Source organism: Monodelphis domestica, chromosome 2, assembly GCF_027887165.1.
Source record: "Monodelphis domestica isolate mMonDom1 chromosome 2, mMonDom1.pri, whole genome shotgun sequence".
Taxonomy (NCBI): Eukaryota; Metazoa; Chordata; class Mammalia; order Didelphimorphia; family Didelphidae; genus Monodelphis; species Monodelphis domestica.
Window position 1 is genome coordinate 466,680,272 of NC_077228.1, and position 16,618 is coordinate 466,696,889.

Consider the following 16,618-nt stretch of genomic DNA (forward strand, 5'->3'; position numbering starts at 1 on the left):
TGATCATCTGTGCATACCATGTTGCTACAACAAAGGGATAGTGATGGAGATGGATGATGCAGGCAAGGTAATCAAGGGTCAGTTCCCCCTGACTTGTGGGCTGACCAGTGAAGAGAATCAGCTTTCATAATCAATCGGAATTATGTAGGAGATAGGTAACAAAAACATTTGTTGCTGGGTGAGGGGTTAAGGGGTGAATGTGAGATAAACCAGAATTGGGAATATCTTCAATTTCCATGATCCATTTTTCTTGTGTTTCTTTAAAGAACCTAGCAATGTTGCCTGGTTATTGTACACAAACAGATTTAGGGAAATGTATCAGCAGTTTGTGTTTTAGAGGAGTAATTGATGTGCCTGTTGTGCTTGGCCTGCATTGGAGGTCAATCTGAGTGTGGAGAATCTGAGTGTAACTTTGCCAAAGGAGAGAAAAGGGGAGGGGGGTAATGGGTGCATGGAATTCTTTAGGTTTTAATTCTGTGAATATGATCTTTAGAGTGCGTCTTTTTGGTGATATTCTGGGGGATTAAATGGAGCATATGTGTAGTAACCCTGTAAATATTTGCTTTCATATTATTTCTCTTGTACTGGGGAGAAGACAGTAATCAAAACAATGTCATTAGTAAGAGAAGTTAGTGGGAGAAGTCACATAGAGGGAGACTAAGTGGGTGCCTTCATCTTTCCAGGGGACCGCCTTGCAGTCCTCAGTTTCCAACTGTGACCATGTCAGACAGTGTGGTCTTTGATGGCTCCTGGCAGGTTGCAAGTCTTTTTCCCTACTAAATAGTTAAATTAATCAATGAGCATTTTATTATGTGTCTACTATGTGCCAAAAACCATGCTTGGTGCTAGAGATACAAATAAATGAAACAGTCCCTACTTGAAAGGAATTTATATTCTAATAGTGGACTATATTAAAGCATATTCCTTTATTATATAAAAATGGGGAGGGGAGTATGGCAAATCTCATGATTATAAGAATCAGAATGAAGTCATTAATGCCATTATTTTTACTTTATTGATCAGTTCTTTTATTTAATGCCATGGCTATCCCAACTAAATGATGGTTTAAATACCTGTGGGAATCTGAAGAGAAAACGGCCTTGGGTCCAGTGGGGGAAAAGACTTGTTCTCCAGGGAAGAGGTTTCATAAAAGTGTAAGATGGACTAGAAAAATTGAATGTTTAAATAGCAGCATAGCATAGCTATAAGAGAACTGATTAGAACATAAACCCTATTTAGAAAAAAAGTTTTATTATTTTTTCTGTCCTTTTAAAAACAGGTTCTATCATGCTTATCTCCTGGATGGTAATAGGAAATGTAGGCATGGTCTTTGCCCGATTCTGGAAAGGTGTGATGGTAAAACAAGTTCTTGGCAAAGAGCTCTGGTTTCAGGTTTGTAATTGAATGTGAATGTAGCATCTGAAAATGTTTCTGAAATAATTTGTCATAATAATGAACCCATTTTTCAAAAACTGTTACCTTCTGAGTTAGAATGGATACTAAGTATTGATTCCAAGGAAGAATAGTAGGAAGGGGTAGGCAACTAGCCTAGCCACTAGCAAGTGGCTTACTTAAGTCACAGAGCCAGGAAGTATCTGAGGCCAGATAGTATTGTTTAGTTTTGTTGATGTTGATTTTTAATTACAGTACTTAGTACAGTACCTGGCACATGGCAAATATTTAATAAACTATTGTTGACTGACTGAAATCACAGATCTGGTCCTTATCCTTGTCCTAATCTAAGGGTTAAAGAAAGAAGGAAAACTTATTTTCAGGATAAGTGAATTTTCCCCCCATGGCAGCATTCTATAAAGAAAAGAATTACTCTGAAGAAAGGAAATATCAAGGGAGGAATTGAAAATATTAAAAACATTCAGATTTCCACTTGAACACTATATTGTTTATTTAGCTAAATTAAACACATTTGCAAAGTATTCTATTAATGGGAAATCTGTTAACTAAAACTTCTACAAATTTATTGAATAATGAAAACTAACATTCTTCATGAAGACCAGTAAGAAAGATGGCAAAATTTTATAGGAATATCTTTCAACTATTGTCTCTGTGTCTCTCCAGTTTAAAAAATGAGAAGATTCTTTTTGTCCAACTCTTCATGACTCCCATTTGTAGTTTTCTTGGCAAAGATTGGAATGGTTTCCTTCTCCAGCAAATTTTTCAGATGAGAATACTGAAGCAAATAGTTAAGTGTTTTGACCAGGGTCACACAGCTAGTTAGTGTTTGAAGTCAGATTTGAACTCAGATCTTTCTAATTCCAAATCTGGCCCTCTATTCATTGGGCCACCTGGCTGCCCAGGATTCTTTTACCAAATAAATAAAATGATCAGTGCCCAGCTATCATAAGTGCCAACTGAAATGTCAGTTAAATCTTCTAAAGCTTGATGTAATTTTTCTTTAGGTCCACAGATCTCTGATGACATTGACAGTGGTATTTGTCATGATAGCCTTTATACTGCCCTTTATACACGTCCAAGGATGGAGCGTAAGTTTATCTTCTGAAATTTTGTAGTGTTGAGTCAAACTCTAAGTATTGTCTGATAATTTACACCTGGGTTTCATTTACAATTAATAATTCCTTGATGAATGTGAGATTATATTTAGACCATAGATAGGACATAAGTTACTTGTACTAAATGCCTTCTAATAGATATTATTTCTACTTCCAACCCCAACTGCAGTTCCAAGTTCTTTTTAAGAAGGAGATCCAAATATCTATAATGATGCATAGATACACACTTTAGGCTAAAGCATACCATCCTCACATTTCATTCTTTTCTTACCAAAGTAGGTAGATTAAAATTATTACCATTACTTGCAAACTACTTTCATAATTTCAGAACAGGGAAATGGACTACTCTAGCATTTGGACAAAATGATATGCTTATACAGACAATAACAGGCATGGACTCTAAGTGGTAGTGCCAGTTCCTTCCTTCTGTATGTGAATAGGTAAAGTCAAATTAAAGCATTAAGATTACAACTCATTCTAATAAGTCATTTCATATATATGCATATATTTATATGCAATTTGTTTCGTCTGCAGGGCAATTGGCCTCATCCTATTTTGGGTTGTATTGTGATGGTACTGGCTTTCCTTCAACCAGTGATTGCTCTCTTTCGACCTCCACCTCACCATAAAAGGTAAATACCCTTTAAAATTAGGTGATTCAAAATAAGAGTTAATTCATTACTAACCAGTGGTGCAGTTCTGGATACCCTTGAAATCACTAATATCAATTATAAGGCTAAGAGCCAAGAATAATGTGAGAATTACAAGGAACAATAAACCCAGGATGACTGGGTACAGTGGAGTAGATTGGGAAATTTTGAAATCAAATAACTTGCTTTTGGAATTTTATATTTTATATGTAATCATAAAATATAAAAGTTAGAAAGTTCTTAAGGCATCTAGACTAAGCTAAACCTAAGTAAAATTCCTTTCTATCATATCTCTGAGAAGTTTTCATCCAGCCATTTCTTGGACTCTTTTGAAGAGAGAAATAGTATTTAGACAGCCTATTCTATTTTAGATTTGTCCAATTAGGACTTTTTTTTATATTGAACCTAAGTCGGCCTCTCAGACTTCTACCTATTATTACTGCTAGTTCTGCTCTTTAGGGACAAGTCAAACCATTCCACATGAAGTTCCTTCAAATACTCAAAATGACTTATTTAATTTTCTCTTTGTAAAGTTTTCTTTTCTAATACATCTTCATTTCCTTCAATTAATCTCATTCGAATTAGATTCTAGTACTTTTTGAAATCCTGGTCGCTTTTGTCTCAATATATTTCAGTTTGTCAGTATCCTCCCTAAAATATTATTTCCAACTCCTGAAAAATATAAGATTCCAAATATCATTAATGAAGGTATAGTATAATTCACATACCAGGACTTCTCTTATTTTGGTCACAATTACTTTTTCTAAGGTCTCATCTCCTAATCATGTGGACCTGCTAATGCAGTCTAAGCTTAAACAATAGTGTTTTTGGCTAACAACCTTGATCTGTGTAATTTATTTTTTTAACTTAAGTATGAGTTTATTACATTTATTCTTATTCATTTTACCACTTTAGATTAAACTCATTGTTCTAATCTTTAGAGATATTTTTGGATTCCACTTCTGTCATGTAACATCTATCAATCAATAAATAACATTTATTAAATGCCTACTATGTACCAGGCACTGTGCTAAGTGCTCTGGATTAAAAAAAAAAGACAAAAGACAAAAAACCAGTCCCTTCTCTCAAGGAGTTTACAATCTAATGAGAAAGACAACCTATGAATGAATATATATAAAGCAAAGTATATACAGGATAAATAGGAAATGATTAATGGTAATGGCACTGGAGCTGAGGCTAGGTTAGGAAAGGCTTCATATGGAAGGTGGGATTTTAGTTGGGACTTAAAGGAAGCCAAGGATGTTAGTAGCCAGAGTGGAGAAGCTATCATTCCCACTTTTGTATCATCTTGAAATTTTGTCTTTGTTTAAGGCATCGATTAAAATATTGAATAGTGCCCAATTATTGATCTATCAGTCAACCCGCTAATGTCCCTCATTTTCCACATTGTTAAAGGGGGATAATAATGCATGTAGTACCTACATCACAAAACTGTCATGAACCTCAAATAAGATCATTTAGGTAAAATGCTTCACAGATTTATTTAACACTAGAAAGATTTGCCTTCTATGGAGGGCAAAATAAAGTTTGATGACATCAGGCTTATGACAAATCAGACCATTACCCACCCCCTGCCATATCATATCACACCACAGACCATATCCTCCACCATGCTATACCATACTACACCAAATCCAAACACTATACTGACCATGCAAAGCAAACTATGTACTCTACCCTACCCCATTCAAGACTATACTGCTTTTAATTCCACTGCTTCCTCACTTTTCTTCTTGTCTTCATTTATTTTTTTCAATCCTACCTTGGAACTTTTAATTTTTTCCAAGATATTGCTCAAGTGTTTTTCCTTGTATTTTTTTAAATCCTTACCTTCCACCTTAGAATCAATACTATGTATATTGGTTTCAAGGCAGAAGAGTGGTAAGGGGTAGGCAATGGGAGTTAAGTGATTTGCCCAGGGTCACACAGCTAGGAATTGTCTGAGGCTAGATCTAAACCAAGGATTTCCTGTCTCTAGGCCTGGCTCTTTATCCACTGAGCCACCCAGTTGCCCCCCTTTTCCTTGTCTTATACAAAGGAAAGAAACTTCCAGTTAATCTGTGACTGCCTCCAACAGAAAGAGGTACATAGCACAAATTCTTCTACTCAAAACCATACTACATAAAATCTTCTACCTTTATTTCCTTTTCCTTCTCTTTTGCTTCCACTCCCATGTTAATTTTTTTCTCTACCTTATCTAAGTCTTAGGTCCTGCCAGTAACACTTATAGACCTTCCTTAGTTCCTAGACTAAAGGACTTGAGTACTTAATATCCAAGTCATATCAATCCCCAAACTCCTCTGATTGAAGTTATAACAATGTCCATGCAGAAGGGAAAAAAAAAGAAACAATAAAATGCAAAGCACAAACATATTTCTGTATTTCTTTATTTCCTATATCTGGGACTATTGTCCTACATAATTTGACTAACTTTGTATATCTCATGTCAAAATAAATTCAAAATTTTTAAAATAAAAATGCTACTAAAAATAAAATCCAAAGTTTACATTATTTTTGTTTCTATAGGAGAATTATCTTTAATTGGTTCCATGCTGTAACTGCTTTTGCATTAAGGATTTTATCAGGTATCTATTTCAACTGCTTTGTATGGTTAATCTTTTTTGAATCCCTGGATATTCTATAAGTATTAAGCTGAAATTATTTTTGATGTGTATATGTTAAATTATGATGTCATTACATAAGTTCTCATTAAGTGTCATTGGAAAAGTTCCAGCTTCCAGGTTATACATACACAATTTTTATTGCAAAGCATGGCATAAATTCTTTTTCATCTACTCCACACAATTAATAAATAAATTCCTTACAGTCTTTTTGTTAAATAGCACTAGAGAAAAAACATTACTTGTACCTCAATAGCTGTTTCAATGCCAGTGGCTTGATACTTTCCAACTTGCCTCTTCAATAAGCATTGAACCAGTTAAGAAAACAAAGTTTCTCATAGAAGGAACTACTTTTGACCTCCAAAGGAAGAAGTATGATATGTTTTAACTCCAGACCTGATTTTAAAGGTATTTGGTTTAATATGAAAAGGCTATAAACACTGATGAAAAAATAGATATTTTAATATTAAGATGACTAAAAGAAACAAAGGAATCTTGATTTCCAATTCATAGAAGCTTAGAAAATTCTGTTTGTTATCCTTGTTTTTTATATAGAAGTTGTCCTCCCAAAGAAAGGGATCCGGTTTTTCCTATTTACTTGTATGCCATCTTTTAAAAATAGAAGCATAAAGAATACTTCTATCTTTTTCACTCAAAGGATGGAGAAGGAAGAAAAGACTCAGAATTTTATTCCAATATCTATTTCTTCACAGCAGATAGACTAACTTACATTTAATCCATCTTAATTCATATGGGTAGGTATTTATTAAGCACAAACTTATGAAATGTCATATTCTATGCAGGGTAGTCTTATTACAAAGACAATAATGGTTAGCTTTTATAAAATAGCTAACATTTATATACTACTTTAAGGTTCTCAAAGCACTTCACAAATTTGATCTCTTTTTATCCCCATAACAACTCTGGGAAGCAGGTGCTATATTATAAATTATAAATGATCATATAATCATTTTACAGATGAAGAAATTGAGGCAAAGAGAGATTAAATATATTTCTCAGAATCCCACAGTTTATAAGTATCTAAGGTCATATTGGCAATCAGATGTTCCATACACAATCCATTCTACCACTTAGCTGTCCCACATTCATTTAAAGAGTGAAAAATCAAAAATTTAAATGTTGTTTAACACATCTATTGGTTTCTATTTTTGAAATTATGGAACTAAACAAAAACAAACACCTCATAAAACAATCCTGCCTGAATAATTTTGTGCGAAGTAAAAAAAAAGACAATTATTTATCTTGGCCAATATTTCCCTTTCTTTTTAGATGTTACTATGTTGCTAGGATTCAAGATCATTGATCCATCTCCCGATATATGGATGGAAAAAGTGATGGGAGGGTTAGTCGGCTGGGGGATACTAAGAGATGTGATATTTCATGCAAATGCTTATTTTTGGAGGAAAGGTAAGGATCAGCTTCAACCACTGGAGAGGTAACAAAATTAACTTTCTTGATAAAATCATTCCCCTTTACTTTTATTAATTTGAATGGTTTTATTAATTTTCAGATGGTGATGAAAATCCAAAAGGAAAGGTAAAGTCTTTGCTTTTATAGAAACTTTCTAACTAAAGTGTAAAAGGTCCTCTGGGGCTATCTAGTCCAACTTCAAAATATCTGATCAATAAAAATATCCTAATTCCAGTAATTGGAAATTTATGTAATTTGGATAATATAATAGTTTACTATTTGGTTGCAGGTGTGTTAGAGAATAGAAGAAAGAAAAGAAGCCATTCAGAATTTAACTCTAGAGGGCAGTGAAGTGGCACAGCAAATAGAGTGCCAGGCCTGCAATTGGGAGGACCTGAGTTCAAATTTAGCTCCATACATTCCTATCTGTGTGACCCTGGGCAAATCACTTAACCCCAATTGCCTAGTCCTTGCTTCTCTTCTGTTTTAGAATTGATACTAAGACAGAATGTAAAGGCAAGAGAAAAAAAGAAAGAAATTATACTATAAATAAGAAGACAAAATAGTTTTTAAAGAAACCATTTATAATATCAATCAGCACACATTTATAAAACATCTACTATGTGATAGACACTATGCTAAACTGCAGATACAAAGGCAAAAGCCAAATAGACCCTGACTTTAAAGAGCTTCTGTTCTAACTGGGGCAGCCATGCATGTGTATAGGTATATACAAAATAGCAAAACAATCATGAGGGGGAAGAGAAAGATTTAGTACCTGATGGCAATCATAGGAGAGTTATCAGGAAAGGCATCATATAGAACAAAAGTATGAAATATGCAGCCCAAATTTCTCCCAATTGCAGTCAAAACCAAACTAAAATGTAATTGGAAAATACTTAACAAAATAAAAATACAATACCATATAAATAGTAATATATTTTAAAATTAAGTTAGTTTGTGGTCCACGGGGATCCTTATATACATATTAATAGCCCCCATTTCTATTTGAGTTTGACACCACTGATGTATAAGATGTGGCTCAGGCTAAGTCTTGAAGGAAACCAAGAAGGAGGTAGCAAGGTGGCAAAGTAGAAAGAGTATCACGCCTGCAGCCAAGAAGACCCAAGTTCTAAGCTGGGCTTGGGCACTTACTAGCTGTGTAGCCCTGGGCAAGTCACTTAACCCTCTTTGCCTCAATTCCTCATCTATAAAATGAGCCCAAGAAGGAAATGACAAGCCACCCCAGTATCTTTGCCAAAAAACAAACAAACCTGAATCTAGTCACAAAAAGTGGGAGACAACTGAAAACAAATTAACAACAACAAGAATTCTAAGAGGAAAAGGAGAATGGTTTGTTAGGTACAGAAAACAGCATGTATGTGGAACAACATGTAGGTTCATTTTGCCATACTATAGAGTGTGTGGAGAGCTGATATAGTCCAGCTCTTACCTGAACAAAGATTCCTTCCATAGTGTATCTATCAAATGGTCGTCCGGTTCTTTCTTGAAGTATTCCAATAAGAGATAAGTCACTACTTCCTAATTGATCTCAGCCTACTTTGGTGTATCTCTAATTATTAAGAAATCTTCTTCTTCATCTTCTCTCCATTGCTTTTAGTTGTGTCCCATCAAACAGATCTTTCTTTCCCATCTTTCCATCTTTCACATGATAGTTCTTCCCATACTTGAAAATAGCATCCTGTTCTCCCCAAAGTCCTCTTTTTTTTAAGGCTAATAGACCCCAGTTTCTTCAACCAAGTCACTTATGGCATAGCCTTGAATACCCTGACCAGAAAAATCATTCACTTGCCTGAACTCTTAGATTTAAAGGCTGATCAGCTCTACGTCATGCTGCCATTTTATACATGTTGAACTAAATTCTTTTTTAAATTAACATTTTAAAATATCAAGAACTTATTTTCTCTTCCTTTTATCTCTTACACATGCACACACAAAATCGCACACACACATACATTAGCAAAAGAAAAAAGAAAAGAAAACCCTAGTGATACATATGTGTAATCAAGCAAAACAAATTTCCACGTTGACTATATCCAACTGTTTCATTCTAAAAATTTAGTCTAACACCCATCAGGAGATGGATAGTATCCTTCATCACTGGCCCTCTGGAATCTTCTAGAAACTCTTTAAATTACATCAATTACATGTACAGCCATTAAACTTCATATTTAAAAAAATAATTTAGGTGAGCCTTCTTATGAGCTTAATGTATTAGCTTATGATGAGCTTAATGTATTAGCATTTATCTTATTGTTATTTTTATGAATATTAAAAAGTAATGAATGAGGAGATTAAGAATCCCTCTTGCTGTTTTTTCCCTTTTTCAGAATTTGGTAAAAATGAACAAGTACTTACTATGCTCATAATTGTATGTTCTTATTAAGAACCAATTTGCCTTTGCTGTCCATACTACTTGACTCATATCCATCTTACAATTCACAATGACCCTTCCTTTCCTCTTATATGCTTATGTATATAGCCTTTATGTCAGATGGTCAGAGAATTTGGGGGGAAGAGTTTCTTTTACCTTTTCTTGATCTGTATAATCCAATCCTAGAAACTTGGGGAAATCTACACATGGTACCCTGCCTTTGTTTCCAGTATGTTGATACTAACTCCCCATAATCAGCTGATCATCTCACAATATTTCTGGAAAAGGGTTATTTTCATGTAAAGAAAGAAACTGAAGCCAACTGATAAAATAACTAGTCAAGTGTCTATGTTATTTCCCAGAGTAATTGGAACTCTTAAATATGAAGATAGTTCCTCACCTGTTATAGTCTCCAACAGGTAGTTTTAAGTGCTTTTCTCAGCTGCTCTTTACTGTTTCCACAGGGGATATTATTATCTCTTTCTTTAAATTATCTGTTTAATTTTTCATAAAGTTCTTTATATATTACTTAGTCATAAATTATTCCATCATCTGTAAGTCTCACAGGTAAACTTTTCCATGTTTCCCTGATTTGTTTATAGTGCCACCCTTTATTTCTAGATCAGGTATCCATTTTGACTTTATACTGATGTATGGTGTGAGATATTGGTCCATGCCTGATCTCTGCCAAACTCCTTTCCAGTTTTCCCAGCATTTTTTGTCAAATATATGTGTTCTTTCCCAAAAGCTTGGAACTCTGGGTTTATTGAACACTAAGTTGCTATGACCATTAATTGCCATGCTTTTATTACCTAATCTCTTCCACTGATCCACCACTATATTTCTTAACCAGTACCAGATTGTTTTGATGATTACTACTTTATAATATAGTTTGATATCTAGTACAGCCAGGCCTCCTTCCTTCATATTTTCCACCACTATTTCTCCTGATATTCTTGCCCTTTTGTTTCTTCCACATGAATTTTGTTATTTTTTCTAGTTCTATTAAATAATTTTTGGGTAGTTAGATTGGTATGGCACTAAATAATTAATTTAGATAGGATTCCATGTTATCTATATTGACTTGGCCTGTCAATGAGAAATTAACACTTTTCCAATTGTTTAGGACAGATTTTATTTGTGTGAAGAGTGCCTCATAATTGGGTTCATATAATTGCTGGGTTTGTTTTGGTAGGTATACCCCCAAGTATTTTATATTGTCTAGAGTTATTTTGAATGGAATTTCCTTTTCTATGTCTTTCTGTTGGATTTTGTTGTGGTAAATAGAAATGCTGATGTTTAATGTGGGTTTATTTTGTATCCTACAACTTTGCTAAAGTTGTTTTTTCTATTAGTTTTTGGATTGATTCTCTAGATATACTATCATGTCATCTGCAGAATGATAACTTTGTTTCTTTATTGCTATTATAATTTCTTCAATTTCTTTTTCTGTTCTCATTGCTATAGCAAGCATTTCTAATCCAATATTAAATAAAAGTGATGATAATAGGCATCCTTGTTTTACATTTGTTTTTACTGGGAAGGATTTTAGTTTATCACCTCTATAGATAATGCTTGCTGTTGGTTTTATACAGATGTCATTTAACACTTTGAGAAAGGTTCCATTCATTCCAATGTTTTCTAATGTCTTTATAAGGAATGAGTATTATATTTTGTCAAATGCTTTTTGTACATCTATTGAAATAAGCAAGTGGTTTTTGCTGGGTTTCTTACTGATATTGCCACTTATGTGGATGGTTTTCTAAATATTGAACAACCCTGCATTCCTGGTATAATACCCACTGAATCATAGTTTCTGATTTTTTGTCATCTAATATTGTAATCTCCTCACTAGTAATTTATGTTCATTAGAAAGATTGAGCTATAGTTTTCTTTCTCTGCCTTAACTCTTCCTGGTTCAGGTATCAGTACCAATTTTGTGACATAAAGAGTTTGGAAAGATTCTCCCTGCCCTGGAGGCAGCTGAGTGGCTCAGTGAATTGAGAGTCAGGCCCAGAGATGGGAGGTCCTGGTTTCAAAGTTGGCTTCAGAAACTTCCTAGCTATGTGATCCTGGGCAAGTCACTTAACCCCCTTAAAAAAAAAAAAAAAAGATTCTCCCTATCCCTTTTTTAAAAAATAGTTTATATAGTATTGGAGTTAGTTGTTCTTTGAATATTTGGTAGAATTCACTGGTGAATCCTTCTAGCTCTGGGACTTTTGGGGGGAGTTCTTTGATGGTTTATTAAATTTCTTTTTCTGTGATGGGGTTGTCTACATATTATATTTCCTCTTTTGTTAATCTGGTTGGTTAATGTTTTGTAAGTATTCATCTATTTAACTTAGATTTTTAGATTTATTGGCATATATTTAGGCAAAATTACCAATAATTGTTTTAATTTCCTCTTCATTGGTAGTGATTTTAACTTTTTCATATTTGATTTTCATTTTTTAATCAAGTTAACCAATGGTTCAACTATTTTATTTTTTCATAAAACCAACTCCTTGTCTTATTTATTAGTTCAATGGTTTTCTTACTTTGAATTTTATTACTCTCCCTTGATTTTCAGGATTTCCAATTTGTTGTTTGATTAGGGATTTAAAATGTTTTTTTCCTAGTTGCATGATCAATTCATTGATCTGCTCTTTCTCTATTTTATTGATGTAAGCATTTACAGATATGAATTGCCCCCTAAGTACCACTTTACTGCATCCCATGAGTTTTTTTATATTGCCTCCTCATTGTCATTTTTAAAAATAAAATTGTCAGCTATTTCTATGGTTTGTTCTTTAGCCCAATCTTTATTTAGAATAAGATTATTTAATTTTCAATTTGTTTAATCTTTCTGCTACCCTTTGCTGAGTAAAATTTTTGTGTTGTGCTCAGAAAAGTATGCATTTAATATTTCTGCTGTTCTACAACTGGGTGTGAGGTTTTTAAGCCCTATTATATGGTCAATTTTTGTGAAGATGCCATATACTGCTGAACTAAATGTATATTCCTTTCTAATCCCATTAAGTTTTCTCCAGAGGTCTATCAGATCCAATTTTTCTAAAATTCTATTTACTTCCTTAGCTTCTTGTTTATTTTGTGATTGGATTTATCTACTTTCAAGAGGGGAAAGTTGAGGTCCTCTACTAGTAACATTTTACTATCTATTGCCTCTTGTAACTTCTCCTTTAGAAATATGCTTTCTATGCCATTTGATGTATATGTTTAATATTGATATATTTCACTATTTATAGTGCCTTTAATCATGATGTAATTTTCCTTCCTTATCTTTTTTGATTAGATCATTTTCTACTTTGTCTTATCTGAGATCAATATTGCTACCCCTGCTTTTTTTTATGTTAGCATAATATATTATGCTTTAACCTCTTAATTGTACTCAGTGTGTGTCTCCTTGTTTTAAATGTGTTTCTTGTAGACAGCTTATTGTGGGATTGTAGTTTTTAATTCAGTCTGCTATCCTTTTCTATTTTATGGATGAGTTCATTCCATTCACTTTCATAGTTATGATTACAAATTGTATGTTTCCCCCATCTTATTTTCTACCTATTTATTCTTCTCTCTCCTTCTAGACTTTTCTGATTCACAGATATTTGGTGACCACCTCCTTCATTTACTCTCCTTTTTGCCCACTCTGTCTCCTTTACTCTCCCTATCATCCTATTTCTCTATACAGTAAAGTAAGTTTCTATAGCTAATTGGTATGGGTATTATTCCCAATTAGAGCTAGTTCTGATGCAAGTAAGCCCCCTCCTCCTCATCTTCTCCTCCACTGTATTTGCCACTTATGTGCCTCTTAATGAGAGGTAATTTACCATCTTCCACTTCTCCTTTTCTCTCCTCCCCATGTGTTCCTCTTTCCCATCTCTTTTTTTAAGCCCATCTTATTTAGTTTCCTTCCTTTTTTTCTATATATACTCCTTTTCATTGCTTTAATAGTGATAAAGTTCTTGAGTAATGTAGATTATTTAGGTATCTTGCTTTCTTTGAGTACCTTACTTTTCTCAAGTATCATCAATATCTTAATTATTTCAATCATCAGCTTCTTAGGGATGAATGTACCCAATCCAACCTTATCAAAATTCTTATTTTCACTTTGCTTTTTTATGCTTCTCTTGAATATCAAATTTGCACATCCCATTTTCTTTTCAGTTCTGGTTTTTGGGTAGGAAAGTCTGAAATTCCTTTATTTCGTTAAACATCAATTTTTCCCCCTAGAGGATTATGCTCAATTTTGCTGGGTATATAATTCTAGGTTGTAGTCCTAAAACCTTTGCCTTTTGGAATATCATATTCCGTGCCTCCTAGTGTGTGAGTGTGGCTCCTTGATATTTGAATTGCTTCCTTCTGGCAGCTTATAGTACTTTTTCCTTGGTGTGAGAGTTCTGGAATTTGGCTACAATTGTCCTAGGATATTTTGTTTTAGGATCTCTTTTAGGAGGCAATTAGTGAATTTTTTTTATTTGTATTTTTCCTCTCCTGTTTGAGTATATTAGGAGAGTTTTCCCTAATGATTTCTTATAATTTGATATTCAGACTCTTGTTTTTGATCATAACTTTCCAATGATTCTTACATTATCTCTCCTAAATCTATTTTCCAGGAATTTTTTTTCCTTTTTGTTTTCTGATTTCTTATGATTTCATTAGCTTCTATTTGTCTAAATATAATTTTTAGGAAGTTTTTTCTTCCTTGAGTTTTTGTTTCCTCTTCCATTTGGCCAATCTTACTCTTCAAAGGGTTGCTTTCTTCACTGCCTTTTTTTTAATTCGCCATTTCCATTTGTTTCATTCTATTCCTTAAGAAGTTGTTTTCTTCAAGGTTTTGTGTGTGTGTGTGTGTGTGTGTGTGTGTGTGTGTGTGTGTGTGTGTGCCTCACTTTCCTTTTGGCCTATTCTAGTTTTTAAGGAGTTAACTTCTTCAGTGAATTCTATGACCACCAATACCTCCACCACCACCCCAGATGTTGAGTTTTTCTGTCAGTTCTCTTATTATTTGGTTTTTTAACTTTTCAAATACTCCCAGGGTTGGAGTTTGTTTGTTTGTTTGTTTGTTTTTGAGCCTTCAAATCTTTTTGCCCTTTCCTTTGAGGCTTCACATGTTTCCATTTTGGCATTGTACTCTTCTGAGTTCCTATTTTAGTCTTCTCTGTCACTAAAGTAACTTTCTAAGGTCAGAGTTTTGAGGAGGCTTTTTTGTCTTTTGCTCATTTTTCTAAATGTTTTTTCTCCCCATATCTTTTCTATCAGTTGAGGTTCTTCCTTGCTCCTGGGGTAGAGGGCTCACTGTTCCAAGTTTACAGAATATTCTTCTCTGGTAGTTGGAATATGACCAGCTGCCCTTGTTCCCTACAGTGTGTCTATTGAGGAGGTGGCTCTGTTGTCTTGCTCTGGGGAGGTTTATAGCTGTTTTACCCAGTATATTCAGCACCCAATGCTACCAGTTTCCCCATTCTTTTGTGGGCTAGATTGGTCCCTACTCTTCTACTTCCCTGCCCCTGACACGTGTCCTTAGATGGACAGATCCTCTGCTCTGGTGTGTGCCACTCAAGCATTCTACTGTCACATGGGTGTGAGTAGTTTACTATAGTTCCCCCTCTGGACTCCCTTGAAACCTCAGGCTCTACTACTACATGGGAGTGAGTAAGGTCCTGAAGTTCCATTCTCCCCTCTCTGCTTCCTTGTGGCCTTAGGGTTCAGCTGCCACAGGAGAGTTTGTAAGTGTTCTGCATTCTATACCTGTGTGGCAGTGACCTGACCTGGGCTCATCCCATTCTTCAGCTTCTTTGCCTCTGATAGAGTTGCCTTGTGTTGGGCTACTCCAAGTTCTGCCAGTTCACACTGATGTTATGCTACCTCAGCCTGTCTCTTCTTTTACCCCAATGAGACATAGTCCTCCAGCTTCCTTTTGTTTTGAAGCAATGTGTTTTTGTGTGTGTGCATGGAGGGATCAGGGAAGCAGAGCATCCTTTAGTCTTCCATCTTAGCTCCCAGCATACAACTCAAGTCAGATACAATTTTAGAACATGACAAATGTGTGGATTTGCCTTGTTAGACAATACTTTTTTATTAAAGTATTATGTTTTTCTTTTTTGATAGGGAAAAGATCTAGTCATAGTTTTATCCCCAAAACAATAAGAATTTAAAGATGGTATTGACACATTTTTCAAAATACATAAAATAGGAGCAAAGTCACAAGGAAATACTACAAATTCATAAGGAAAAAAGCAGGAAAACTTTGGAAAAAATGTCAAATTTATCATATATTTTTGGGAAAAAAAACAAGATATACATAGTAGATTTGCTGTTTCATATATAATTTTCTTTTCCTGTTCTACTTTGTATGTGGAAATGTTCTGCATGTGGTGATTGTTATACTCAGAATAAAAAAACTTTTAAAAAGGTTATTAATTGGAAGGGATAAACAAGATAACTATATTTTGTTGTGGGGAGCTATGGCTAATGAGGCATTATTATTATTGGACCTGTATGCACCAAAAGTTATAGCATCTAGATTTTTAAGGGGAAAACTAAATGAAATACACATGGAAGTAGATAATGAAATAATAATAATGGGGGTCTTTAATTTTCCCCTCTCTGAATTAAATAAATCTAACAAAAAAAATAAGAAAGAAGTTAGGAAGATGAATTGAAATTTAAATAAGTTAAACATGATAGATATCTGGAAAACCCTGACATACCTGCATTAGGCTGGAAGTAGATCTACAACCCATACACATAATCCAAATATAGTTTTTGGTGAGACAACGATGATTTAGAGAACATAAATATTCTGCAAAAAGTCTTAATCTGCATTCCTGAGGGGTTGTGACATTGGAAAATACTATCGATGCTCATTGACCTAGAGATCTCATTACCAGGATTAATCTCCAAGGACACTATTGAGAAGGGTAAAAGCTATATATGTATGAAAATATTAATGGAAGCTTCTTTATAATGACAAAA

General features: G+C 34.1%; 1 protein-coding gene and 1 long non-coding RNA gene across 4 annotated transcripts in view; one reads left to right on the forward strand and one right to left on the reverse strand.

Moving 5' to 3' along the window:
- Positions 1 to 16,618, forward strand: part of LOC103099412 (putative ferric-chelate reductase 1) — an 85,402-nt gene that overhangs the window by 67,502 nt on the left and 1,282 nt on the right. For all 3 annotated transcript variants that reach the window (XM_056819124.1, XM_056819123.1, XM_056819125.1), the window contains 6 exons: positions 1,280 to 1,392; positions 2,418 to 2,501; positions 3,063 to 3,160; positions 5,726 to 5,784; positions 7,111 to 7,248; positions 7,352 to 7,377. In XM_056819124.1, the coding sequence (XP_056675102.1) occupies positions 1,280 to 1,392; positions 2,418 to 2,501; positions 3,063 to 3,160; positions 5,726 to 5,784; positions 7,111 to 7,248; positions 7,352 to 7,377 (518 nt within the window). The remainder of the gene's footprint in view (positions 1 to 1,279; positions 1,393 to 2,417; positions 2,502 to 3,062; positions 3,161 to 5,725; positions 5,785 to 7,110; positions 7,249 to 7,351; positions 7,378 to 16,618) is intronic.
- Positions 1 to 16,618, reverse strand: part of LOC130457497 (uncharacterized) — a 49,987-nt gene that overhangs the window by 13,671 nt on the left and 19,698 nt on the right. The window lies entirely within an intron of this gene.